We start from the raw sequence: 27,857 nt of genomic DNA, 5'->3' as shown, positions 1-27,857 counted from the left end.
ACACGCACTCACACACGCACACAAACACACACACACATACACACAGCCTGTCCAGCCCTGTCGGACTCTGACAGCTGTGCAAGGCTGCAGGATTCAGACAACACAGATCATTTGCAGAATGCGAAGCTTGCAGTATGTTGGGAACCAGCGTAAAACCACATACCGAGCATTCTACCAGTGTCTTTTTCACTGGGAATATTGAAATCCAATAAATGGTCCATGGAAAAACCCCACAGAGCTCCACAGAGATACTCTCTTGCTTTGCAGGCATGTGTCACTTCAAGTCTATGTTTGGTTCAAACATACATGTATGAACGTGTGAGTGTGCACATGTGTGTAAATGTACAACTCCACATGTGTGCTTTGCTGTGTCTGTGCTCTGTCACTATCAGTGTCACAGGCTCGAGGCAGGTTGTATTTGATTGGCCCCTGGTGAGGATCTGAGAGCGGTGGAGGTGTCAGAGGGGTCAGAGGGTCAGCATCTGCTCCAGGGGGAGTTTCCTGGTCGGGTGGGTGGCCGGGTGAGTGGGTCATGGTGGGTATCGCAGCCTTGGAGCTCTCTTTTTAGGTGTTCACAGAAGAAAACTGTTGTGTCAGCCCCTCTCACTTTTCACTCTGATCTCTGTACGTTTCCCATTGTCTTTCTATTTATTATGTTCTGTTGAGCAGGCACTTAAAAAAGCACCAGGTTCTATCACTAATGGAAAAGCAAAGAAAAGGTGCCGAGTCGAGCTGTGCCGGGACTGTGAAGTAGAAAAGTGCCATTAGAGTGTCCAATTACCAATCATCAACATCAGGGATTGGGTATCTTGCTCAAGGTTACCCCAGCCCTTGACCTGGCGGGGACTCGACTCTGCAATCCTTCCGTCACGAGTCAAGCTCTCTCTCCGCTTGGCTATGGGTTGCCTTCCAAAAATGTGTATATAAATTTAAATAAAATATTAACAGATCTTAGCACACTGACTGACATTATCAACATTATTATTATTATTATTATTATTATGGCTTAATTAAGGGACGTCCATGGCATGGCATAAAAAGAGATTAAAATCATTTGATAGGATGAATAAACAATACATACACATTACATATCAGTTGGGAAACGTCGGCCACCTTTAACTGTGAACAGACTAATATGAATAATATGATTTTCTGATGCCGTCATCCTGTACATACAGTAAAACCATATACATGAAATGTCTTATTACAACATTCACAAACATTTGACTGGCACTACTCCATGTTGGCCATTGAAGGAGCCGTCTTATGCCACCATAGTCTCAGCGTGTTTCTTTTTCTATAAAAACCACAGAAATTGGCAGCACGGCACAGAACTCTGTGAATAAGACGAATTTCACATGTAAAAACAACACAACAAAATCTTAATATGGTGGCCAAGATATTTAATCTCATCCAACACAACAAGAGCAGTGCCAGATAAACACTAGATAAAACTAAGACATGAAATGTCTTTATTCAAAGTAAACAATCATTAAAAATGATGCCCCATTGATGGCACCATAGAAAACGTCATTTAAAATCCCAACTTTTACCTTCAAGAAGTGTGAGAATAGTCTCGGAATAGCAGTAGAAAATCAGGAGTTATCAGGACATATAGTCTGGGCCTAATTAATCGCTTAGATGTTGACATGTTTCCAAGGATAAGAAGAACGTGTGACCTACTTGTGGCGCTAGAGGAAAGTCATGGGAACATGAGTCATAATGATTCATCATCTTGGGGACCATGAATATCGGGAATGCATCCATTAGTAAGATACTTTAATCCAAAACTAGAAGAAAAAAAAACCCATCACAGACATGCTCTAAAGTGACGACCAAGACTTTTATCATTAATGTCAGTCATTAATTATCATATGTCCTTTTAAACTTTGTGGTTTTAATTATCTCCTGTGAGATAATTGCACATTTATCAAACACCAGACTTTCTCACATACGTCTCTCAAAGACATTCAAGAATAAATCCTTTCCTACCGCCACTGTCCTTTCATGTGACCGTGCGGCTGAATGTGTGTGTGGAGTGGGATGAGCTCAGTGTTGTCAGGGGAAATGTGTGAGGGGGGGGAGAGAGAGAGAGAGAGAGAGAGGGGGGGGTGAGGTGGGATTGTCCAGTGTTGGTGGGGTGAGTGTTCCAGATGACCCTGTGCACACACACACGGTCAGGACTCACTGAAGAAACTCTCAGCTGTAGCTGCACACTTGTGTGTCCTCTTACTCATGGCTGAAGGGGGGGGTGGTGGTGGTTTAGACTCTTTTTGAGTGTCAGGTTCCCCCCCCCCCATCAGAAATCCCCTGCTATTCATCTGTACACAATCTACACACACACATCTAACAGTGTGGAGTGCTGCAGCCTCTGCTATGGCATTTAGGAGGCTCCTCTACAACTGTCGCCCCCTGTTCAAACTGTCACTCCAGCCGCTCCAGGACTTTACTTCCCCTTTTTCTCCCCCCCCCCCCCCTCCCTCCCTCCTCTCCTCACCTGTCTGAGCCAGCCTCGGAATGAATAGCCTTCCTTTCTTCTCCCATCTCTCTGCTCTGCTAACATTAGCACTCCCTTTGGGAATTATTCGCCATAACCGCCGTCGGATGTGCTCTAATCTTCTTTGTTTGGCCCTCCACCCTTCTGTCCTCACCAATTACAAGTGTAGCCTCTCCACACCCCTTGGACCTTGGCTTAAAGAGTAGTTTAACTGGGGTGAACGCAGCCTCAGACAGCCATGTTCCCAGGATGTCTGAGTGTGTGAAGACATGTAATTATAGCAATCCTGTAATTATTTTTATTATATTCAAATTGGAAAATTAAAAAAAAGGGCTAATTTGCTGGAGTAATCTTGACTGCGATGTCCAAGGAGGTTATCGCTATGGTAACACGATGGTAACTCAAGTCTGATCTGCACTCATTGGTTTCAAACTTTCCCTTCCTTTCTTTAAAACTCTCAGAGAGGCTGTTGCTGGCTCCTTCCAGTGAGAGTGAATTTGTGGCAGATTTGTAGGTGCTGAGGACAGAGTGGGTGAGGAGGGTGAGCAGGAGGGTGTGTGGGGGAGGACTCTGAGGGGTGCAAATGAGTGCCATTGCAATGCAGTGAGAGGTTAGTGCTAAAAATACTTATTGACACATGGGCTCCAATTCACAAACAGGGTCAGACACAAACACACAAGCCGGCGTCCGACGAGGTCTCATTCATCCAGGCACGCACACACACACACACACACACACACAGGCAACATCAAACAAAAATCATGCACATATGATATCACACACACACACAACACATGCACTACATGAAGTCATGAGTATAAACCACAGAAACACTGACCCATACTGAGTTTGACTTGGCAGTCCTTTGTTTCACAGAGAGTCTGTCAAACAGAGCGCAGAACTCTCTCCTCTCCTCTCCTCTCCTCTCCTCTCCTCTCCTCTCCTCTCCTCTCCTCTCCTCTCCTCTCCTCTCCTCTCCTCGCTCAAGCACAAACAAAGCCAGCTGCCATATTGTGAACCTCTGCAGGAGGAATATGGGAAAGCTGCTCTGTACACATGGCGTTGAATGCCCACTGTGGCAAATATTGTTTGGGAGCTTACCCCACGCTGACTTACTGCTGGGAGAGTTTACCGAGTGCTGATCGCCTAACGAGAGAGTGCTGGGTTTACAGAGTCGTTGCAAAAATATGGGTGTGTTATGATCACCTGGTGATCTCTACTGCACTGTTAAATTGTTTTTGTGCCTGAATGTTTGTTTTTAAAAGTCTTTGCCTTGACATGTTTATAGTGGAAGAAACACTCACATCCCTCCTGTATGAATCTAAAAGTATGAATCTATAAATTTAAAATTATGCATAAAATGACTTATACTGTATGTTATTGAATTATAAGAAGGAGAGTAACAGTTATTAAATACAATACTTACAATTATGTTTTCATCTATGTCTATTGTGTTTTTGTGACCTCAGAATGAGCTCTGTAATGTTATAAAGGGACTCGCTCCTTCCAGGAGGGCCTGGAGAGCACGGTGAGTTCAGCTGTATTCTCTGGCCTCTCTGTTTAAGTGGTATGCGTTTATAGAAAACCACTGAGACCAACACAAGTATTATTACAGTGTGCTGTTGTATTGAAACAACAATACAAAGCAATAATTAGTGCTGTGCTATGTCTACATTTGTCTCTATGTAGCCTAATGTAAACGCCGGTTAATGTGTATTAAGCTTTGAAACTGCAGTCTAGTGTCATTTAGCCTTCCTGAGTCCACAGAGCCCAACAATTTGTACTTCCATGTTTGTGCCCAAGCCCAGAATGAACAAACACTGACTTTAGGGAGGACATTTAATGTTTAAATAGACTTAAGTGTTATTAATTTGGTTGAAACAAGAAACTTCACCCCTTGTTGCCCCTGAATTCTACATACTGTTCCTTTAATGCATTTAAATGCTCAACAATGACAAATATACATTGAATTGTCTTATTACAGTACTTATGCAGTAATATGTTGTTTTATTGGTTCATAATCTCCAGTATAAGGTCACATGATCAACCTGAAGGGGATTAATAGATCAATGTAACGCTAATAACTCAAAGTGACAAGATGCCTCACTCTCTCTCTCTCTCTCTCTCTCTCTCTCTCTCTCTCACACACACACACACACACACATTTAGCCCTTAATGTAACCAGCTCCTCAGAAATGAGGTTCTGCCTCATTAGGACCAGGTTTTGGTCTCCATGAGGACTGCTGGTCCAGTGTTTATGAAAAAACAAATACAAACACACTGTCTTTTGTGTCAAATCTTCATCCGACAAAACTGAACCTACACGTGCTAGACTTTGCAAATCTCTAGTTTATGGCAGTGGAAACCAACTAGTGGAGGACATCTGTGCCTGAGGACCTGGGTCTCACTGTCCCTCACAGCACTGCTGGAGCACCAAGCTGTAAACCAGTATATGTGTGTGTGGTCTCTGTATATGAGTGGAAAGTATGTGACTTAAAGCTCACATGTAGCAGCAGCAGAACATGGAGTTCTCTGGACTGGCTTCACCCTCTTCTACGGTACTTGGACAACGAAGGGAAACGATGGTGGAAAAATGCCAGAGACACTTAATATTGAGAGAGCAACACTTGCTGACATGCACAGATAAGGAAAGCTGTTTGTAACACATGCAGTGCACCCACATAATTGTTAATGCAACGCCTATTATAAAAAGTGATAAAGCTGCAGCACATGGCAACACATGTGGCACATACACACATTTAACAACACAAATCTGTGCACAATCAGCTGAATGCACCTGACTATAAACTGCAGGAAACATACAGTAATGCTTTGATAGCCCTCCAGTGACCACAGATGCTTACCTGCCAGATGACGTACACAGTAGAAATGTTAGTCACTGTAATGGGACACATTGGGAAATTTGAGTCTAATTTATGTTTGTTAAAAGGAGCCAAAAACACTTGACGTTCTCCCTAACTCTTTTACAACTTCACGCTCACTCTCTGTCTCACCTGTGTGTGTGTGTGTGTGTGTGTGTGTGTGTGTGGTGCACAGGGGAGCAAATAAAAGCCAGACTAATGAATTTCTCGGCTCTGCTCACGCTCCAGCTCTGGTTCTCATATGAAACCAAGTCATTAGCGCCTGGCCTCACCCACATGTTAGCTGGGGTCACACAGGGAGCAGAAACAGGGCAAACAAGAAAAGGGCAAAGAGGGCAAGAGTCCCCACAACAACCTGGTTGCGTCATGAGAAAGATTTGCACAAAGAAAAAAGAAAATCCAACTCAAACCACATGGGCATAACACAGCAGAATGTAATTAACAGTTTTGAAATTTATGGTGTCACGCTCCAGTAAATCTGGGGTCTTTGTCTGGCTGTAATTATTGCCAAACATGTTCGAGGGCCACAACATAACATAGTAAGAACTCGAGCTGGGGAAATAAAGCAACTGTGATTTGGAAAGAGTTCCCGATGACTCCTCTTCCCTCCTCTGAGTTTATCTACTCAGCAAATAGCATCTCTGAGTACCATACAAGTTGGCACCTAATCCAAATTACGCAAAATGAGGGGATTTCCACCCACTTCCATCCAGTAAATAATGATTATGGCACTCCACAGCAGTGATTATCGTCACAGTTTGGGCTCACACATGAATGGTGCCCAATGGTTCACAGACAAAAAATAATGAGATAATACTGTAACAGCAGCCAGATTTACTATGACAAGAGAGATGGATGGGAGTCGAGAGTCAACAATTTGACAAACACTGTCAGTGCAGTCATCCCACAATAACACTGATATAACGCACTTAAATTGGACATAAATCTCAGGGAAACGTTTCACATTTTTAGGAGATGACTATGGAAATCGTTTTAGTAGAATTTGGAAGAGGTGATAATTCACTCCATATGCTTCACAGCTAATAAACGCAGTGGTGCAGCGGACGACACCGAGTGATATTTTATTGTTGGAGCGCTTCTCTTCCTCCAAAGCATATGCTGCTTTATTGAACGTATACTCATGTACGACACAGTGGGATAAAAGTGAGAAAGGGAAGTGCTTTGATAAACAAATACCACGACATGTCCTTCATCTTAGCGAGATTCTCATCTTTGCTCCTCGTGGAGAGAGAGAAGCCTCCCGAGTGAGCACAGAAATCACACACAACACATTCCAGGTATTTCTTGGAATGATATGCGGCATTCTTCAAATATCTTCTTTCATCTGGATTTTATGACCTTGTAGAACCTTTTCAGTCTTAGAAATACTTTAAAATTAAATTACACTTTACTATATGCAAACCTTTACAATGTCACTAACATACACCAAAAGCCACTTTATTAGGTACACCAAAGAAAGTGTCCAGTGAGTTCTCCTGCTGCTGTAGCTCATCTGCTTTAAGGTTTGACATGCTGTGCTTTCAGCTGTGTGTTGGTCTCCTGCATATCATATATGCCATTACTTGAGTCACTGTTGCCTCTATATCATCTATCATAAATCAGTGTGGTCATGATCCTCCAACCTCAACATCAACCTTGCACAGCAGTGCTGCTCACTGCATATTTACATCATTTATTTAGTTTCTGAGATACACAGAGCAGACCACCAGGCCCTGGACCATCATGGTTGTTTAAGTGGCTCTGAACAACCATGCCATGTACAAAGCCACTTATAAAACCAATAATTATTGATTTTAACTCATCTTGACCATGTCTACATGCCTAAATGCATAAGGTTGCTACCATCGATGGTAATTGCATCAATAAGCAGTTTAAGAGGTGTACCTTATAAAGTGGCTGGTGACAGTGTAAACTGTTATTCAGGCGTTATACCAACTGTAATGGTTCTGATCATTTCATACAAACGTGTACACTTTGATCACAGTACAGCTTTCTTGACATGACATGACAAAAGGTTCACTATTTTGTGCATTTTAAATGAGTTGTTTTTTGTTTTAAATTCTTTCACATTAAAATTAAAAGGTATTAAAGATAGGATTAGACACAAAACAAAGGAACTGAAAAAAGACCACAGTGGTTTAGAGAATTCTTCTTTTTTTTTATTGCAGAAAGCAGTCCAGTTTATCAGTAGGCATAAAAGGCATGAAATGAGGAACACAGCAAATGGCCTCAACACACCTCAAGCCATTACATGACATTCTGCAAACACTGTCAGTTTCTAGATTTCAGAAAAAGACACAGCCAGTCTTCTGTGATTCTAACATTATGTTAGCGTTGAATAACTGCTTTACATTGTACCGATGATAGAAATGACAGCACGTGGCTGCAGTGTGATGTATTACATAGTAACACAGCACTGTGCTATAGAGATTCCCCACTGTCTAAACTTATGAATGAGGTACAACAGCAGCACACAATAATAATACAGCACTCAGGATTGTTGTAGCGGTGAGGGAAGCTTTAGAGGCCAGTCTCTGTTTCTGTGTGGTAAAGGAACAATTGGACAGTTGGGTTAATACATCGATAACTTCTTTAATGAGAGTTAAATGAGGAGATTGATGCCTCGTGTGTGTATGGTGTTCATGAAGTCACAGCTGGCAGCTATGTAGCTTAGCTTTGCACAAAGACTGGAAACAGTCGGATGCAAGTGGCATTGTTCTGATATCTTTTTAAGCAGTCTCACTTGGATCAGTTCCACTGTTCTTCCATTACTTATTTAACTTGTAGAATAACTGTAGCCAAATCCTGCACTAAATACTGTAAATCTGTGTAAGTGTTGAAGGTAAAGTTTTGTAGTAGTTAAAACACTACAAGTTAAATCCCTGAAATAACATCGCCCTGCAACACAATGCCCTCTCTTTTCTCTCTGCCATCCAATGATTTCCTGAAACCTTCTGCTGACTGTGTAGAACTACACCAAACTAAATATCACTTTCAGATACAGAACCAATCCAATCCAACTTTATTTGTTAAGTACTTTAAACAAACCACAATGGACAATCTAAATCAAAACCAAGTTCATTAAAAATGAATCAATCAAACTCTATTAAAGTTGTGATACTGAAAAACAGCTCCACCCTTCAACATCAAAGTTGAGACAGACTTTGCTGGATAATGAAGATGGAGAGGGGTGGTCTTCAATCTCAAGCTGCTCTGACCACCATGCTCCAGTGAATGACATCATATTGACAGTGAATTGTACCCCCCCCCCCCCCCCCATCTATTCCTGAACTTTGGCATCTCAGCTGTGAGGTCACTTATCAATAAAGAGATTGAAATCCAGTCGGTTGATTATTCCAGCCTGAGGGAAATGACCTGCTCACTTATCCTTGAAAACTTCATGCAAAATAATAAGTTGAAATCAAACCAAACCAAACCAAACCCTTTGCTAGAAGCAACATTAATGAACAAGCGTTGTAAATGAACAAGCAGAGCAGAGGCACAACCATGAATACATGAGTTTGCTCTGTATACTATAGGGAGAGGGAGACAGGTTAGAACAGGTATTGTTAATGTATGGAGAAGGGAGTGATATGAGGAGTGGATTTGTGAGAAAAAATATGAAGGAATGTACATTTCAGGAAAGAAAGGAATGAGAAGAGCAATTAACTCTTCCTGCTGGTCTTTTATCACTCACAGTCATTTTCCCGAAGGACATTGTACATGTTGACAGTGAAGCCAGATGGCTTTTCATTATTCTTCATTGGACGCCCAAACCCTTCATCCTCATCATCTCCATCCTCATCATCATCTGCATCCCTGTCTCTCTCCTCCTCTGGCTCGGTGCTGGACTCCCCGTCCTCCTCGTCACACCGGTCTCCAGCACCTTCCTCCTCGGTCACCCTTCCTTGTAGTGCCCTGATTTCTGACAGGTCTGGGTGATTTTCCCAATGCTCTGTGGACCACAAATAGTTTTCACAATAAATCCATTCCACCCACCTGCTGTTTTAACTGAAGCTGAAACTATGAATCATAGAAGAGCATATTTTACCTCTCAGGCAACTGTAGCCAAGTGGTCTGAAGCAAAGGCACAATCTGCCATCGATTGCCAACCGCAGGAGACTATTCGCTGCACGATAAACATCATTGCGAGCTGCTTTTGCCGTCTTATATCCTCGCCTCTCTGCCCAAGCTAAAGAAGAGATTAAAGCAACAGGTCTAAATGACGAACATATTATTCTAAATTGATTACAGATTATAAAGCAACCTATGTAAAAAAAAAAAAGAAGACCATCACGACTTGTTCCTCTGTGGGAGTGACCTTAATTTTTCACCAAAAACTCTTCGAAATCTATTAACAATTGAAAGGGTAACAGTTTCCTGTTTATTTATTCATACACTCATAATCTCATAAAAGCAGCAGCACACTGAAGCTGTCCTTATGCAGTGACTCTTGGCTTCACAGAGACACAGGTGATGTGAAAGTAACTTGAGTAAATGGCAAACTTAGTGTGCTACGTGCAAAATGTGCTTCATAAAACTAAAGATGTGTTCCTTAGCAACAACGAGGGTCCAATGACAGCGAAAGTCCCTACATGAACAGATTGTACATGTCACCGAGGAAAGCTGTGAAACTGAAGTCAATTTGGGCTTTACAAACAACAAAATAATTTGATTTGGTGAAAGAGTAAATAAAAATGAAAACCTACAATGACTCCATACCCTGTAGCTCTGAGAACTCAGTTACACACAATTTAGCATCTCAAATACATGTTTTTTTGGATATTGTGAATATCAATCACAGATTGGTGTTACTGTGAATCATCTTACCCTCACACACATCCCAGGCAGTCCAGCTCATTGTGTTTGAGCCCTCGTTTCTTAGGTGGGCTTCTTTCTCCAGCAGGCTGGGATGTTGGAGCTTAAGCGCAGAGAGGAAGGGAGTCCTCTCACACAGATAACCTACGGAGCTGTAGGGCTCCTGCAGCTGAGACACTGGGTAGATACCTGCCAGAATCTATTCAACAAAATCAAAAAGGCAGAGGTAAAAACAAATGTTTATTTGAAAAAGGTAGTAACATACTAAAAGTTTAGAATCCATTACATAAAACAACTCTCATGATTTGTGTCTTGGTGATCCTGGTACATGGAAGTAAGTTTATACCTGCAACTGCTTGTTCACTCTCGAAGGAAACACCAGTCCAGGACAGTCGCAGAGTTTGACTGTTGGGGTGAGGTAGTAGGTCTGGAAGTATTTGGTGTGACCTGGGGTTCGAGACACACTCACCACCTTCCTCCCCACCAGGCTGTTAATGACAGAGGACTTGCCAACATTGGGAAAACCTGGAAAAAACAGGATGATCTTCAGTATCAACAAGTTATGTTCACTTTGCTTATGTTAGCCTGAAGTAGAGCTTGGCAATAATTCAATGGCAAAACATGGTACTGGGTGGTATGACCAAAAATGTATATCCCTGTATATTTTTTTTAATTTTAATGGTTACACGGTATATCATGGTATTTTTGATGCTTGAGCAAGAGTGAGTGCTCAATGTGTCAATATGGCTGTAAGGCTGAACGTCTCTGTAACACATGGTTGTACCTATACAGCCCAAAGTGAGAATGCCATCTTTGTAGAGCTCCTCTGATGGGCTGCTCATCTCCATGGAGCTGTCACTTTGATGCTCCACCAGCACAGATTCTGCTCCCTCATCTGCTTCCTCCCCATCATGTCTCTCAGCATTAGCATCTCTCAGAATCTTCTGCTCCCAGCTGGACAGGTCGACTGTGAACAAAATGAGCAAGTGGCGTGAATATTGCAGACAAACTGATGCATGTGTCACTACACAGGTTTTACTATGTGTGCGGTAGATAAAGAGTAGATTTCCACCTCTCCCTGCTGTGATCTCCCGACAGGCCTTTAGAATGTCTAAAGGACCTCCAGCATTACTCCAGTCAGCCTTCCTCCTCATCCTCTTCTTCTGGAGCACTGACAGACAGACAGACAGACAGACATGGGTATTTTTAACAGGTTATTCTGATATTCCCCCGATGCCAATTTTCACTCCCTGCAGTCTGCCTCTCCTCACCTGTGCTGTACGGCTGCCCACGGTGGGAGGTGAAGGAGACTATTTGCAGGTGGGGGAATTGAGATGTCATGTAGTGTTTCCAGGCAATCACGAGTGGGGGAGGACACAGGTCGGCTTTGTTTAACACCAAAACCACCTGCTTCTGCAGCTCTCCTGAGATGTAGTGGTACAGGTCTGGAGGGAACTGCAGCACCTGGGGGGTTTACACGAGGACACACATAACACAACAAATAAGCCAATATATCATTTCATTTATAGGCTCGAGGCGAGCTGTGCCATTTTTAACTTTGCCATTAACCTAGAACCTCTAAAAAGCAGAAGTGAAATCACTTCACTGAAATAATATCAGCAATGACAGTGATAAAGAGAGTACAAAGTGTCAGAAGCAGAAGTCTTACAATATGATATTTGGAATTCAGTTTAACTTTGAATCAGAGCTAAACTCTTAATTACATACATTGGACAGAAAGGTAAACTAAATACAACGATTTCACTCACTTATTATTTTTCTTCATCTTCATATCTACTTCCATTTACTTTGATTATTTCAGTATTGACATAAGGTCACAGTTATTTCAAACAGACAGCTTGAAAAACACATTACAAATAGATATACAAACAGATGAATAAAAAAAACACTGTTTGGTATAAAGATGGATCATGACCGTGTCTCCATCTAGTGGCCAGATCCAATCTGAAGACATTGAAAGATGACTTACCGGGTGCCTGATGTCCACAATGAGCAGAATGACATCGGACATCTCCAACACTCTCCATAACTGCCTCCATGTCTACAGAGAGGGAAGCATAGTCAACTCATTTAATTGGACGAGGCATTCCAAGATATATACACACACAAGTATAACAGCACTGGGCCTCTTAACTGTAGATCACTCTGCTTCACAGGTGTTAATAAAAATGAATTACAACGCCATCAACCTACAAAGTATGCCAAATGTTATTTATGTTCCATAAATAACATTTGAATAATATTATTACTGGTAGTTAAGAGAGGAGGAGGAGCAGGATATGTCAGTGAAAACCTCCCCTCTCCTCTGTCCCCCATTTTTCCTTTCACCCCAACCTGCCGGGGCAGATGGCTGCACATCTTTGAGTCTGGTTCTGTCAGGAGTTTCTTCTCTTCACTGACACCTAGTGCATGTTCATTGAGTGAACTGTTGGGTTTTCTCTTCTCTCTTCAATATACTGTATAATACTTCACTATGTACATAGCCTTGAGATAATGTGCCACATGCCATATGCCACAACCATCAGCAGTTTTTAAAAAGTGTGACACCAACCCACTGACTCCTCTCTCTCTCTCTCACTCCCTCTCTCTACGCCTCACTTCAGCTGTAACTGCTGCTGCAGCAAAGGCTCTCAGCACTGCTGAACAGCTCATTAATACTTTTATTTGTCGCATGTGTCACAAACACAGCACATCGTACACCTGTTACAGTAAGTAAAAGCATTCCAGAATTTCAACTCCTCGTTTCCATTCAATTTTTCATGGCTAGAATAGAGGCTAGCACTGTTGACTTGCAGCAAAAAGACCTGGAAGTTTGCATGTCCTCCCAATGTGCGTGTGGATTTTTCCCTGGTACTCTACAGAGCTTAATTGGATACTCTAAACTGCCCATAGGTGAACATGTGAGAGTGAATGGTTGTTTGTCTCTATGTTTGCCCTGCAATGAACTGGCCATCTGTCCAGGGTGTAACCTGCCTTTTGCACTATGTCAGCTGAGATTGGTTCCAGCGGCCCTTGTGATCCTCATGTGGTGGATAAAGAGGTAGACAATGAATGAATGAATGAATGAATGAATGAATGAATGAATCTCAGGCTTGCTTCTGCAGGGGTGCACATGGCGCAGCGAGAACCAACTATGTGTCAGTATGTCATACAACCACACTACCAAAAACCTGAACTATCCCTTTAACAGGTGTAAAGACTCTCTTATTGTGATGATTATGTGGAAGCTTTTCCGTAATGTAGTGATGTAACTCTGAATCTTTGCCACATTCATATACTTTTTCACCCTCTGTACTACTTAAATATCCATCATCTCTAGATTAATGAGAGTCACTGATTACATCACCAAGTGCTACAGCCCCGCTGTGATGTGCTGCCTGAGCTCAGCCCACACACTTTGAAATAAATGATCTGCAGGCTTTTCGGCTTTGAAACACAATATAACCATTTTCACAGGCTAAGCAATAACACAGCATGTAGGTAAGATAGGATGATGATTGTTCCCAGTGGAAAACGCAAGAAAAGAAATGCATCAAAAAAGACCATAAAATGATGTAATGATGCTTTTAGTTCATTGTATGTGACCACCATTTACATATTTTAGATGCAAGTGGCTAAATTAGTCTGCAGAGTAATTGTGTTGTTGGTTTAATGCAGTACTCCTCAAATAGTGGGGCGGGAGAGGGGGTGTAGTGAGGTGTCAGGGGAGGCGTGAGAGGCAGGGCAGGACAACTCATACAGTGTTTTATACAGATATCAGTTATCAGGTTCTCAAAAGTATTTAAATTCGGGGGGGGGGGCAATAATAGAGAACCACTGGTTTAATGATTCATTTCACTAAACTAATTTTGCACAAGAATGGTCAAGCAAATTAGGAATTCTTCTGCACTAATTAAGATAGTTTTTCTGCCTCAAAAAACATTGCACTTATATAACAAATATGTTGTGTGAGTACCGACTAACTCTGCTAGTATGTCTGCTAAATTACATACCTCAAGATTGTGCTCAAAGTGGCTGAGAGAGCCTGGTGGGTTTCTGGAGTGCAGATCATCAAGATACTCTCTGAATGACTTCTCTTCTTTCCTCAGCAGGCTCTCTCGTGTCATATCATAATTCCAAGATGGCCGCCGAGGGAAACCAAGACCTGGCAGTGGATAATCAAGTTTCAGTGTGTCAAGTACAGACCAAAACTATTGACCTAATCTGAGCATCCATTTGGCTTAATTTGTGACTGTCATTTTTGAAATGTATTTATTTGTTTAGCAGCTGTACCTTTCTCTGAGGGATATATGTCATTGATGTTGATTTCAAGTTCTTTGTCTAAGACTGGCTGCAACGTCTTCTCCATGGCCAACTTCTTTCTCTTCTCCACATCCTCTTTACTCTCTTTCTCAAAGTGCAGTCGGAACCTGAGAAGAGAAATGATGATCATTTAAAATAAATGTCAAAATTGAATTTGACTTATATAAGAACCTTTACATTTTAGAGAAGATCATTTAAAGTAAGGGTTTATTATGGCAAAAACAATTAAGATATAAAGTGGGTCTTTTATAATAAAGGAAGTTACTGTTGCAGGTTTTAAAATCAGGACTCTTATTTATTGTATGCCCTGACAATACTTGGCTATCAAGTAAAGTTGTAAGCATCCTGGTGACACATCAGGTTACTCTTTTTATGATGACAATAAGTCACACAGTGATCTATATTTATCTCAGCAGAATTTGTGTTCATAATGACACGGCCCACTCACCTGTTGGGGTCATGTCTCCCATCTCTACCAAAAGGCTGCTGGTTTATTCTCCTAATATCAGTGGTCTCACTGTCTGAAGTATCTGACTGACGATCTCCTCCTCGCTCCACACTGGCATTGCGACTGCTAGGTCCAGAACCTGTGTCACCTTTGATTGAGGGCAAAACACAGCATACATCAATGCACTTTCTTTTCTTTTTAAAAATGGATGTTTACAAGTTCTAACAGCAATTATTCGTGAAGTAATAGATGGTACAAATCATTAACTATTAAGAAAAACAAATAACTGTTTTAGTTGTAGTTTTCTTATAGGCAAAAATTGAATTGTTTTATGCTTTTCATCATGCTTTACATGATTGCATACTGAAAATGTTTACAATTCAAGACTTGAAGATGTCAGTTTGGACTATTTTACTAGTTCATAGACTAAACAATCAATGGATAATGCGAATAATCAGCAGTTTAAGGTGACCAACATTCACTGATATAATAAGACTCATGCTTTCCATGTAGAAAATTAGAGGTACTTGTTTCCAATTATTCTGACGTTAGTAACTCTATACTGTTGCCCTGGACTGTTTAACCACAATGCACAGATCACTTGACCTTGTTTAATATGAATTGATCTACCCTACTATTGTACATTCTTTGGTATTTATAATTATTGGGATTTGTTTCAAATGATCTCAAATAAATACATCTCCCAATATGTGCATGTTAAAAAGATATGCAAGTATCGTTTTAATTAGCCCTGCTTGTTTGAGTGAGAACTGCACAGAGGACAGACCAGAATAGATAATAATCTTGCATACTATATGCATGGACTCTGAAATATGAGTGTCAATTAATGTTAGTGAATTCATTGTGATACCTTAAAAGTGTTAGGTCTAATATTGGAAGAAGTACTCATAAGTACTCTTTTATACTTATTTTATGTACTTTTATGATTATTTTACTACATTTGATGGTAATTAAGGCAAGGTAGGTTAATGTGTATGGCAGCAATCAGACACAGGGGTGATTCAGAGTACTTTATATAACGGATTAGAAGAAATTAGCTGAAGAAGCTCAAGATACTACAAAGCACTTCTACGGTCTCTCAAACACATGCACATGTACAGCACCTGGAAATATTGACTAATGGACACATTGTCATATTGCTTGGTGTTGTGTCTACTATTGTTAACTATTAAAACTGCGTTGTTGACCCTTCTGGCACAAGCAAGTCAGCTTTTTCATAATGTTATACGCAGGTCAGACTCGAGAGCAAGTTGTAAGTAGAGCTAGCTAATATAGAACATGAAGGTTTACTTTACAGGTTCTTGTGTTTTCAGGCAAATAAATCTAAACGTTAAACAACAGACTCACTGACAAGCAAACAGCGTGCTGTGGAAGTTAGCTGTGGAGCATGAGCCGCTAGCTAACTGCCAACGCTAGCACGGTAACGCTAAAGGCAAATGTAGTTACCCCTCTTTCTCTCCCGTTTGACTTGCAGCTGTTTCTTCTTCTGTTTGTTGCTGAATGGCTTTTTCCGGGGCATACTAAAAAACGAGCTGGTTAATATAGTATTTAAAAATCTACAAACTATATATTCCTACCTACAGCTTGACACGCAGTTTTGCTTCAGTCGTTATTTACATGGGTGAAGTTTCTCGACTCCTACACTTTTCAGTGACGCCATGTCCACTGCAGACTGCAGCGCGCGGTGGGCCAAACTAAGTACAAGTGATCACAAACCACGCGATCTTTGGTCATTTTGACTTTTTATAAGATTGTTCTGTTCAGAGAGCTTCTCTGCGAGTGAACAGTATTAATCCGAGTATCATTACTCAGAGCAACTGTGAAGATTTGTGTTTGTAAATCGGTAAACCCCCTCCTCTTTTGGTACTGTCCACTTTTGTAAACACCTCACACACATTTGCACATTCCTGCAGATACACGCTTCCAACAATAAACTCAATCACATACCTATGTATTACATACGCAGCATATTTTCCTCTTCTCCGTGTATTTTTCTGAGTGTAATATATTTCAAAATACAAAATAAAATGTATAAACAAATATAAATACATAGTATCGAATCCTAAAATGAAGGTTTTTCATCAATAAGGTAATTGACAAAATCAATCAAACGTTATTACGTTTGAGTGCCTTTGTAGGCCAGCTGGCAAAACATATTCTTTATAATGTGTTTGCCTGAGGTTGCTATTGAATGTCTGGTTTGTTTAGGGTTTTACATTTAATTATTTACAGATAATATATCAATTGATAAAATTAAATATAAGGATAAGCATAGACTATAAGACATAGTGATTATGTATCGGTTTTTGTAATTGTAATTTGTAATCCTCATCCCTGGTTAGGCTTTTTAGAGATCGACAGAAATACAAAAAACCTCATTAGATCAGAAGTGGGATATAGTATCCCAATTCAAAGGACAGATGAAGTTGTATGTACCTGTATGCGATATGCATTTGATTTGGCATTAATCTGGGATAGAAAAAACTGCCAATGAGATCATTTCACAGGGTTTATTGTATTAAAAGCAGAAAACACCCCCACAATTTTTCTGATGTGTCAGTATGTCTATAAAGAAGCATTATAAATGTTATCGTGGAAGTTTTATAACAAATACACATTTGAATAACATTACTTATGGAACATATGCACAAAGCAGTACACAAAAGGATCACATGAAACATGAACTGGCACATTACTTCCCCGAAGGTCATGTGAAGGCCTGTCAGTGGGTCCAGATAGGTTTATGGATTACCACATCCCTTTAATATACAATCATTATTCATGAACTGGTAGTATATATCTATATATACACACTTGATTGATATTTTTCTTTCCTGAAAAAGAAATGAACTCTAAATCCCTTTGAGGTTAAAAATAATTCATAGCAGTCACATAATTTATAACACAGTAAAGGCAATAACACAATAAAAACTTAAAGACCGTATGAAAGTATAAAAAATTACCTTCACAATTAACTACCAATTTCAACGACAGAGAGACCATAAGTTGCTATGGTCAAGTCTGTATTTGTCGGGAAGAGTAGGAGGTGATAAAACAACAGAAGCACTGTTTCTTTGATTCTCTTCCTCTTGTAAAACCATCACTGTGATGGACAAACACACTTTATTGCAGCTTTTACATGCACTTTATACCAAGACAGGACAGCTAAGCAAAGGGAAAACAAATCAAAAAGGCAGAAAGACAATAAGAGACAAACTAAAACAAAAAACAAAATTATAGTCTTCAGTATACTGAGTCACCATTATCATTGTCCTGTCAGCCTGAAGCCACTGTTCAGGAACAGTTAAATGTTCCATAGTTCTTGTTTCATCTTAGTATTGCTTTTATCCTTTGACTCTCCATCCTCCATTTCTTGCATTCTTGAATTAATTTTAACCTCCCCGTCCCCCACACTCCCTCCTTTTCTTCACCTCTAAGAGTTGAGATGCTCCACTTGAATGGTGGATGCTGACACAGTGAGACAGAGGTCCTTGTGAGAAGCAATGTCAGCCACACTGACTGGTTTGTACTGGATGTCACTGGCAGACACTGTCTTATACTGGTGCAGGTCAAATGGACAGGGGATGCTGTCTGTCTGGGGGTAGTTACCCTGGCTCTGTCCCTGCTGACCTCCACCCGCTCTTCCACTTCCAGCTCCCCCACCACGGCTCGATCCTCTATCTGAGCCCTCAATGCGGCTCTGAGCCCCAGCCTGACCCTGGGTTTGGCTCTGGTTCTGTTGTTCCGACTGTGCTGCCACGACTGCTGTTGCAGTCAACTGGTCTGGGTTGTGTTTCTCCATGTGTTTCACCAGATACGTCTCCTGAGATGAGGGGAGGATAGGTAGAGGGGAAACAGTGGACATGTGACTACATGATGTAAAGTAGCTGCCAGGCGTCTGTTGCCAGTGAGTAGATTCATAATGTTTCATGTAGAAATGCTCTTCAGAAATGGACATTTGTCTTACTGAGGTATAAGTGCGATTGCAGAGACCACAGGAGTAGATTCTGGCGTGTTTGACGGTGTGCGTAGACATGTGCACCTCCAGGCTCGCTGCATCTACGTATCCTTTATTGCAGTTGGTGCACTTGTAGGGCTTGTCTTTGTTGTGCTGACGCCGGTGGGACTGAGAAAAAGATGTTAATCAAGACAGGAAAAAAGCTAAAGTAGGGTCACAGCACAGTTTAGTGTTTTGTAGTACAGGAAATAACACAGACATGACATGCACTGCTTGAGATCTAAACTCTTTCACACCTGTAAATTTGAGAGTTGCGTGAAGGACTTCTCGCAGCCAGGATGGATGCATTTGTACGGTCGGTCTCCAGTGTGAATCCTACATAAAAGCACAAGCAAACACAAACGTGTACATACACACTCGCACTCCTATCGCCTTCAGGGTGATCTAACCTGACTGCAGTAAAACACACGGGCAAATGAGAAACCCAAGACCAGTGATTCACTTACCTGTTGTGTTGCTGAAGGTGACTGAGCTGTCTAAAGCTCTTTTGACAGTAGGAGCAGGAGTAGGGTTTCACTCCGGTGTGGATACGGACATGTTGGGCCAAATAGCTGGAGTTGGCAAAAGACTTGGTACAGTGGGGACACTTGTGAGGCTTTGACTCTGTGTGATTCCTGATGAGGCCAGACAGGAGGGTGACAGAGAAAGGGAAATGAGATTGCAAGGGCAGAAAGTGAAAAGACAATACAACTTCCTTGAATTTCTCAAGACCAATCAAGAAGGGACTCCCTGACAAGCACAGAGACGTGGAGCGTCGAAAAAGTAGATGTTTAAAATGTATAGACAATTATTATACTTTGATAATATTATTAAGCATAATAATTCCAATTAGAGAGAATCAGTATAAAACTCCAGAAATGCAGTTGATAAAAGGACACACACAAAAACAGAGCAATGGTATGAAAGCAGAGCACGGCAGCTAAGATCTCTACTGAGCATGGCCATTCAACAGTGAAAGCAAGAACAAAAACATCAGTAGGATAATCAGTAACACGATGGATTTGATGGGAAGGTTTAATGGAACAAAGCTCGTCTTTAAGTTTTAAATTTTTTAAGTTGCGTGAACATCTAAACGTGTAATGTGTGTGGTTCTGTGGAACAAGCAGAGGGAATAACAGAACATGCAGACAAGTCACACGTGAAGGTGTTTAAAGAGGGAAAAAAACACAATTCCATGCAAACACTATTTAGGAAAGCAAGAGGTGAGCACAGACACACACACAATTGGAAAAACACTGAAGAGCTTCATGCATTTTTAATAGCCACTCTGATTTGTGTATAAATTATGAATAATCTTTTTATGGATGGAAGTCCAACTTAAAAGGTGTGATTTGAATTCTAATTTTCCAGAAAAGGTCACTTTTCAGCATGCGAGCAAACGTCCATGTAGCAATGTAATATGCAACTGCAGACCACTGTGCTCTCTTCCCCAGGAGGAAGAAGAGGACACAGGGTCTGGGTTTTCAAGAAGGAACTTGGCAGGACAAGTTAAAAGGACAGGGAACATGGTGCGAAGTTGGGAACAGGAAGTGGGGAAGGGGGGTCTGCAGTACCGTGTGTGCTGCTGTAAATGACTGAGCTGCCTGAAAGATTTCTGGCAGTAGGAGCAGGTGTAAGGCTTGGCCCCACTGTGGATGCGGATGTGCTGGGCCAGGTAGCTGGAGTTGGCGAATGACTTGGCGCAGTGAGGACACTTGTGAGGTTTGGCCTCTGTGTGCGACTTGGAGTGGATCTGCATATCAGACTTACTGAAGAAGGTCGCCGCACACATCCGGCACCTACAGGCGGAAGAGACACAGGAATGGAGGGGAGGACGAGATGGAAAAACAAGGGGGTAGAAAGAAAGGATACATACAAAGAAGGAGATACAAGAAAACAAGAGAAGATGAGAAATCAGGAGAGGGCGACGAAAGGAGAGAGGAAAATGGTGGACAAAATGAGATGTGACAAGAAATGATGACAAAAAAGAGAAAGAGAAACCAATGAAGACAAAAATTGGTTCAGGCAATTGAAAGAGACATACACACAGGGAAAGCTGTTGTCAGAGGAGATATCGACGAAAACTGAAGGGTAAAGGTACATAATTAATTTAAAAAGTGACAGAGCAGGACACACGAGTGCTTGAAAGATCACAGCTGACAGAGCATGCGATATAAAGACAGAGAGGACAGAAGACAGTAGGCAGTGGTCATGTCCAGTGTGTGCAAAGAGCATCTACAAAGCTTTCATGTATTTGTATCTCAAATACATAAAGAGACGGACTCAGATGTCCACTACAAAGCACATTCTGCCACAACATGCAGTGAGGTGTGTTTAGAGGAGTTGTGCGTGTGTGTCAGATGCTTATTTCAAGCAACGGCAAGTTCATTGATAAAAGCGCAACATCTCTATGCTGATTTGGACAGGGCACAGAGAACAGGTGTGCTTGCATTCCAAAGCTAGAGCAACATTTAGTGGGAATAAACAGCTGGTGATGGTTATTATTTATTGGCATCTTACCTGTACGTCTTTGTGCTGTCCTTTGGACCATGGTCTTCCTCTTCATTGGATAGGTCATATGGGTCTCCACTGTGATGCTGCAAAGATGCCACCTGCCAAAAATAAAATTCTTACTTATTGGATTAATGGACTACATGGCATTTATTTACATCTATATTTTCCTACCTGGCCACCAGCTGTCAAATGTGCCAGTACTAGTGTTTCATGTCCTCCAGCAGGACCAATGTGGGCCACTGTTGTCAACTTCTTCTTTCTACCTCGTTTTGAGGGCGTAGGCATCACAACAACATGGGATGTCCCATCCCCCTCTTTTTTGTCTACAAAATCAAAAGAAGAATGTTGAGAGGAAAGAATTATCTTTTTAAAGATGTGAGGTGCAGGAAATCAAATCATGCACAACTGACTTTTTAATTGGCAAGGACATAACACTGGATCATTTGTGACAACTGATGCTTTGTTCTTCCTGAAGGACAATGTCTTGGTGAAATCACATGAATATTTCAAGGTGACACACAACTTTTCATTTGTGAAAGATTATTTTTGCTTACCAACTAAATTATGAAAATCCTTGGGAAAATGTGCTGCTCAAACAATATGCTTTTAACTCCAAGAACAAGCTGAAGAAAATGTACTATTTACTTTTTTCTCCCATGGCCCAGGCCTGATGAAAGGACCACTTTTTGAATCATGTAGCAGGCGTGATCACGTTTGAAAACACTTCTCTGATAAACCCCTCTATGACAAAGACAACTGAAAATCCTTGGTTTGTGGACAAAACAAACTGCTTGAGGATGTTGTCATTTTGTGGTTTGGGAAACCACATTTAATGACTCAATGATGTAACTGCTGTTTGCAGCGCTTGTATGTGTTATGCATGTGTGGTATGATGTGTATTTCACCTGAAGAATGCAGCGCTGAAACAATCATGGTTGTTGCTGGATGACCAGACACAAACGACTGAGAGGAGGTGGGAGAAACTAGTGTGCCTTGAGGAGTTGTGATGACTAAACCCGCTGTGGGCAGAAAAAAAAAATCACATTATTGAGAAAACTGCAGGCAGAGTTTCACACGGGAATTCAAAGTTGATCATCGTGGACAGTTTTCAGGTCCAGACTTTCTTAGTGTCGGTTTCCCAAACTGGATTAACAACATGCTATACGCATGAAAGCTGTCATCACTGATGTTGTCTTTTGGCCCACTTCCTGTTCACTGCTGACATTAGTATTCTATGTCACTTCATTTAATGATGGGACATGTATTCACTAACAAACAGACTAACCTCAGCCTCTTTGTGAGGTTCAGACTGGATAATGAGTTATGGGATACTGGAGACTTGACCCATGTCACTGAGTAAACACTCTTGATTAGTGATAGCTGTTAGAATAAAGAACTGTAGTTAACATTTCCACTGTTTTCCAGAACAATGAAATGCAGAAGTGAGAGGGATGTTTCAGTCATGTGATTTCTAAACATCCTGTTATTAGCTGAAACTGTTTTAATTCACATGTACTTTTTATTGAAAGGCCAACTGTTTTGCACCTACTTCACCCATAAAAACTTTGATGTGATATTTCGAGGCTTTTTTTAATATTCCATGTTTACATTCAAGTGTTTTTTTTATGTGCAAATCAAAATTATGCATACATCTGGTGGAAACCCAAGTAATGACAAAACAGTGCTACTGTTATATTATTTGAGGAAAGCCCCAATGTTGCAGCACAAATTAAGACAAATTGAGGTTCATTCTTTAGTCCAGCCAATGTTTACACAACAATATCACTCACAACTAAACAGGATCTGACTGCAAACAAGAACAGTCCCAAAAAGAGAAAATCCACACTGACCTGCTGTCATGATGCCTGTGGAAGGGACAGGCAGCACCGTGATGTTCTGGGTGCTGTGAGGAGGGTGGAGGTGTGCCGCACTACCAGCCTGCCCTCCACCATCTGTCTTAGCCCCAGGAGTAGGGATGGTGAGCAGAGCTGTCTGGTAGTGGGATGCAGAGGAAGAAGAGAAAGAGGCATTCTTTTCCTGTTGCTCCTTCATCTTGTTCAGGAACATGGCATTCTCAATCTGCTGGGAGAGAGGATATTTGATCAGATATTGATCTGACCCTGCTGGACTCCTCCAGTCCTCTTTTTCTGGTCACATGAAATTATTTAGCTCTGACATGCGAGATCTGGAAATAGTTTCAGAAGACCCTGGATGTTTCAAGTCCCTGTTTTTGTACCTGTAGGTGTATTTGTTTTGCAGTTTTAAGACAGAGACATCCCTTAACAAACATCTTATAGACTGCACAGACATGACAAACAGAATAAGTGACATCAAAACACACTAAATCTAAGTAAAAAAAAAAAGAGTGGGATAAGCAATTAATGAAAATAACAGAAAACCATAAAACATCAATATAAAGCTGTATCTAAAATAAAAAATGTGACAGCATTAGCACCAAAACTGATTCAAAATAAGTTGTGTGTCATCAGGAAGTCAGCTGTTGCACCACAGCTGCAGTGCAGGGTGAGAAAAAAAAGTCACAGAATGCATCATCCATTCATTCACTGTCTACCACTTCATCCTCACATGAGGGTTGTGGAGCTGCTGGAGCCAATTCCAGCTCACATAGGGCAAAAGGTGGGGTACACTCTGGACAGGTTGCCAATCCATCACATGGCCAACAAACAGATACAAACAGCCATTCACTCTCACACCTATGGTCAATTTAGAGTTTCCAATTAACTTCTGCATGTTTTTGGACTGCGGGAGGAAGGAAACTGGGAAAACCCACGTACACACTGGGAGAACATGCAAACTCCACACAGAAAGGCCTGAGATAGGATGCAAACTGGCAACCTTCAGTCGGCAACAGTGCTAGCAACGTACACCACCTTGTGGCCCACACAATACATCATGTTGCTTAAAACTCATCTGCTTTTAAAGTAAAAAAACATAATAAACCTGTGGGTTCCAATGGGTTCCACTAAATGTCCGCTGAGCTGACGTCAGCTGATGCTGCAGGAAAAAATGAACCATCTTTATAAACAAATGATTATTGACACTTATCACTAAAAAGCAGTAAAAGGTTATTTACCATGGTTAACTACCGTCAGGGAGATGATGACATAGGGGACTGCCATCATCTCCCTTGACAGTGTATCTGGTGTATTTTTGTAGTTTGTTTTTGGTGGTAATGAGTTCAAATTAATGGTGGGTGTAACAGGAAGACATTACCGTGGTACTACAATAAATGTGAGAGCCCTAACATGTACTTGTCATGTTGTGTTCAGTCTTACCTGTCCTGGCACCGTTGGGACAGGAGACCAGAAATATGATGAATTAAAATGAGAATCCTCCATCATTTCTGCAAGGACATAAAAACAGCAACAGTTAAGTAACTTTACAGACTTCAGTGAAATAGCGCTTGCAGGAAAAAGCAGTTTGTTGATCAATGAACAAAAGAGTAAGACCCAACTTTATGGTCTTTATAGATGTTGTAGTTTGTGGTGCTGATGCAATTGATAAATGATTTGAATAACTTTTTAACATAAGGCAATACAATTCAAGAGCATTACAAACTGTAGCTGCCAAAGAGCCTATGAAGTGAAATCAATTTCAGCACAACTCTAAAACAAAACTGACCATAAGCACCATTGTCAGTGTTGGATTTATTGCAGAGCTTTTGCTTTAGGCTTATCATTTCGGCATGTTGCATCTAATAGACCCTCAACAGCAACACATGTAGTCTACATTAACAAAACAGAGCAGCATGATACTACTAGCAGAATGATTAAGAAATAGTACTAATGAGTAATTAAGTGGCCCATTACTTTGCAGTGTAATCGGGAAGACATGATGACAACATTTAAAAGCATCTGGTTAATTCATTTTGTCATATACAACTTGAATAATGTCTAATGTTTAAGGGCTCATTCCTGGACGTTCACATGGATCCTGGATTATTTAGTGGTAAATGTATTAGACAGGAATTAAACATAGGAGGTAGGTACCATGAAAGTTAAATATCAAGTGGAATAGTGAAAGTCATATTTTAACATAACAGCCATTCTTTAAGATGAGTAATAAGGCTGGAGCTGCCTCTAGGTGCTTTGCATAGTTATTTGATATTACATTTTATTAGTGCATACTCCCAACAGAATTACAAATAGGCCCATTTCACAGCAGCAGATAATGTAACTTGCCATTGAAGGAAAAGCACAAGTGTTGCTAATGACAGTGCGCTGCCTCAGTAACATGACAAGACAGTGAGTAAGTGAGCAACAAGAACCTGGAAATAAAGCAGCTATTAACATATTGCTCAGACTGGATAATAAAATATTGTTAAAAAATATTTTCTTCTGTAGCAATATAACACAAGTTAAATATTCATTAATCAGCCACTTTATCAGGTGCTCCAGTTCACCTACTTTTCAATGTAAATATCTAATTATAGAGGTGATTCAAGTGACTTCGAATTAGGGCTGCAACAATTAATACAAGTTTTCTGATTTTTCAGCTGCTTAAATGTGAATATTTTCTGGTTTCTTTGCTCCACATAACAAAGAAATCATTAAAACTGAATAATGCTATTCATCATTTCGACATCTGGGAAACACTGATCAACATTTTTAAACATCCTATAGGGAAAAAGTAGTGTTGTGTTTGTGCCAGACAAAAAAAAAGACATTTTCACACACGTCAGTGTGTGAAAAAGGAAAGAGAAGAATGACTAGACTGGTTTGAGATGACAGAAAGGTGATTTAAATCAGCACTAGTCACAACCGAGGTATGCAGAGGTATGCAGAGGATCTCTGAACGAAACACAACCAATGGCACATTTTGTGGCACATGCAAAATCACATAAACTGCCACTCTATAATGTGCCATGTGTATCTGTGAGTGTGTGCAATGCTTGACACAGTTTTACACGGTCTATATACTAAGCTCTGTATAGATTCTGCTCAAACAACTTTTATATTGTATATATTATTATATTTGTTATAATTTCTAATACAAATTAGAAAAAGAAAATACATATATAAACACATTGAATGTTTTTAAAATTGTAATATTTCCTGGAGAGAGAAAGGCCATTAGGTTAGTTTGAAATATAATGTTAACATTAAAGCACAGGGTTGTTTATACCATCAGTTAGGTTATGTACTAGTTAACCTTCTTTACTTAACTTCAACTGTAAAATGTTTTTTTCGGTTCATGGCGTCAACATACGGATACAGTATTTAAAATATCAGAAACAGCAGGCTAGTTAGCTATGAGTGGAGGTAGCAGAGGCGATATAGGTCAGCAGTTGTCTCTACTTGTGATGAAATGTCAACAATCAGTCGTGTATAATGTCTACAGTCTCAGAGCCATAGCTCAACAACAGCAGCATGACTCCATTTCGGCCTTTTGCTTGTTCAAGTTAATCAGAGCCGCCGTGTTGATTAACATACAGTTAGCAGCTCAGGGTGACTGTATACGACTGAGTGAGTGTGCGTGTGTGTGTATGTGTGCGGGGATAAATAACAAGGGAAAAAAACCAAAGCATGAAAAAAAAAAAACTACAGCGAGAAAAAACCCAACAGACCATCCTCACAGACTTCCGGCTGTGGAGACGGGTAGGTTTGTAGCAGCGACTCTGCTGCTACAAACCTACCCCAGTTTTTACTACCAACTGCATGGAGGATAGTGGTTTTACCGGAACCGACGAGTCCGTCTCGCTCTCCGAAACTGCCGTACACCGGGACGATTTGGACACAGTTTCCAAATGTGTCCAAATTCCTGTAAACCGCTTAAGTTTTTTCTATCCTCTTTTCGATTTTTTTTTTGCTTCCTTGAAGATTTTCCTCCTCCGGTCAGGCTGCTGCTTCGTCTGGGCTTCACTTCCTCCGGATGAGGCCGTCAGACAAAAGCAGCCCGGGGTGTGACGTCACTTCCTGTAAAAGGGGACCGCTCATGTTTGAATTGAAATTGTAATACACGTCTTGACGGTGTTTCTGCCATAGATATGGTTTCTGCTCCAACTGTAACGTTTGAGTAGATACAGTTTGTAAGTAATAGTGATTGGGAAACGTGTGGTCCTCAATACAAAGTTCATTCTCACTAACAAAGCTAACAAATGCTCTTTCTCCCTGATCTGTTTTGGTCATATGAGTTTTCACGTATACTAATACTAAATATTTACATTTTTATTTGCCCTGACTTTGCCCTCTAGTACAGAAATATTACATTGCCAAAAACATTTATTTTAAAACAGCCAAACTTAACTTTACACCGACATTTTGTCCCCCCAAATCTGCACAATCTGTAATGCACCTGAAATATCACACATACCTG

General features: G+C 40.8%; 2 protein-coding genes across 11 annotated transcripts; both read right to left on the bottom strand.

Annotated features, from left to right (window-relative positions):
- Nucleotides 1-8,462: 8,462 nt before the first annotated feature.
- On the bottom strand, nucleotides 8,463-16,681 carry gnl1 (guanine nucleotide binding protein-like 1). Of its 2 annotated transcripts, none has more exons than XM_058648881.1 (12): nucleotides 16,457-16,681; nucleotides 14,990-15,137; nucleotides 14,512-14,648; nucleotides 14,232-14,383; nucleotides 12,209-12,280; nucleotides 11,490-11,682; nucleotides 11,291-11,389; nucleotides 11,003-11,185; nucleotides 10,565-10,743; nucleotides 10,231-10,417; nucleotides 9,452-9,592; nucleotides 8,463-9,355 (listed from the first exon to the last, which is right to left on the bottom strand). In XM_058648881.1, exons 1-12 carry the CDS (start codon nucleotides 16,527-16,529, stop codon nucleotides 9,090-9,092), a joined length of 1,830 nt encoding a protein of 609 aa, XP_058504864.1. In that variant the 5' UTR covers nucleotides 16,530-16,681; the 3' UTR covers nucleotides 8,463-9,089. The 2 variants fall into 2 exon arrangements, with proteins under 2 accessions (XP_058504864.1, XP_058504865.1); XM_058648882.1 differs by having other exon boundaries at nucleotides 16,588-16,677.
- Nucleotides 16,682-17,506: 825 nt separating this feature from the next.
- Nucleotides 17,507-27,416, bottom strand: znf384b (zinc finger protein 384 b). Of its 9 annotated transcripts, none has more exons than XM_058648273.1 (12): nucleotides 27,220-27,416; nucleotides 24,818-24,885; nucleotides 24,483-24,536; nucleotides 23,372-23,603; nucleotides 22,427-22,540; nucleotides 21,693-21,844; nucleotides 21,528-21,619; nucleotides 20,582-20,806; nucleotides 19,475-19,642; nucleotides 19,265-19,343; nucleotides 18,978-19,136; nucleotides 17,507-18,833 (listed from the first exon to the last, which is right to left on the bottom strand). In XM_058648273.1, the coding sequence occupies exons 2-12, from the start codon at nucleotides 24,881-24,883 to the stop codon at nucleotides 18,444-18,446; spliced, it is 1,731 nt and encodes a 576-aa protein (XP_058504256.1). In that variant the 5' UTR covers nucleotides 24,884-24,885; nucleotides 27,220-27,416; the 3' UTR covers nucleotides 17,507-18,443. The 9 variants fall into 9 exon arrangements, with proteins under 9 accessions (XP_058504256.1, XP_058504258.1, XP_058504257.1 ...); XM_058648275.1 differs by having other exon boundaries at nucleotides 21,528-21,604; XM_058648274.1 differs by having other exon boundaries at nucleotides 23,372-23,600.
- Nucleotides 27,417-27,857: the final 441 nt, after the last annotated feature.

This window comes from Solea solea, chromosome 13 (genome assembly GCF_958295425.1).
Source record: "Solea solea chromosome 13, fSolSol10.1, whole genome shotgun sequence".
Taxonomy (NCBI): domain Eukaryota; kingdom Metazoa; phylum Chordata; class Actinopteri; order Pleuronectiformes; family Soleidae; genus Solea; species Solea solea.
The sequence above is the reverse complement of the archived record's forward strand: the minus strand, read 5'-3'. Positions and strand labels throughout refer to the sequence as shown.

Excerpts from the sequence above, each read along its gene's own strand:
- gnl1 (XM_058648881.1), bottom strand. The coding sequence starts at position 16,529 with ATGCCCCGGAAAAAGCCATTCAGCAACAAACAGAAGAAGAAACAGCTG. Across the intron at positions 15,138-16,456 it reads CAAACGGGAGAGAAAGAGGG|GTGACACAGGTTCTGGACCT; the intron begins GTAACTACATTT and ends CCTCAATCAAAG. Across the intron at positions 9,356-9,451 it reads TGGCTACAGTTGCCTGAGAG|AGCATTGGGAAAATCACCCA; the intron begins GTAAAATATGCT and ends TGTGGTCCACAG.
- znf384b (XM_058648272.1), bottom strand. The coding sequence starts at position 24,883 with ATGATGGAGGATTCTCATTTTAATTCATCATATTTCTGGTCTCCTGTC. Across the intron at positions 21,845-22,426 it reads TTCAGCGCTGCATTCTTCAG|ACAAAAAAGAGGGGGATGGG; the intron begins GTGAAATACACA and ends TTGATTTTGTAG. Across the intron at positions 19,137-19,264 it reads CGCAACTCTCAAATTTACAG|TCCCACCGGCGTCAGCACAA; the intron begins GTGTGAAAGAGT and ends TCTTTTTCTCAG.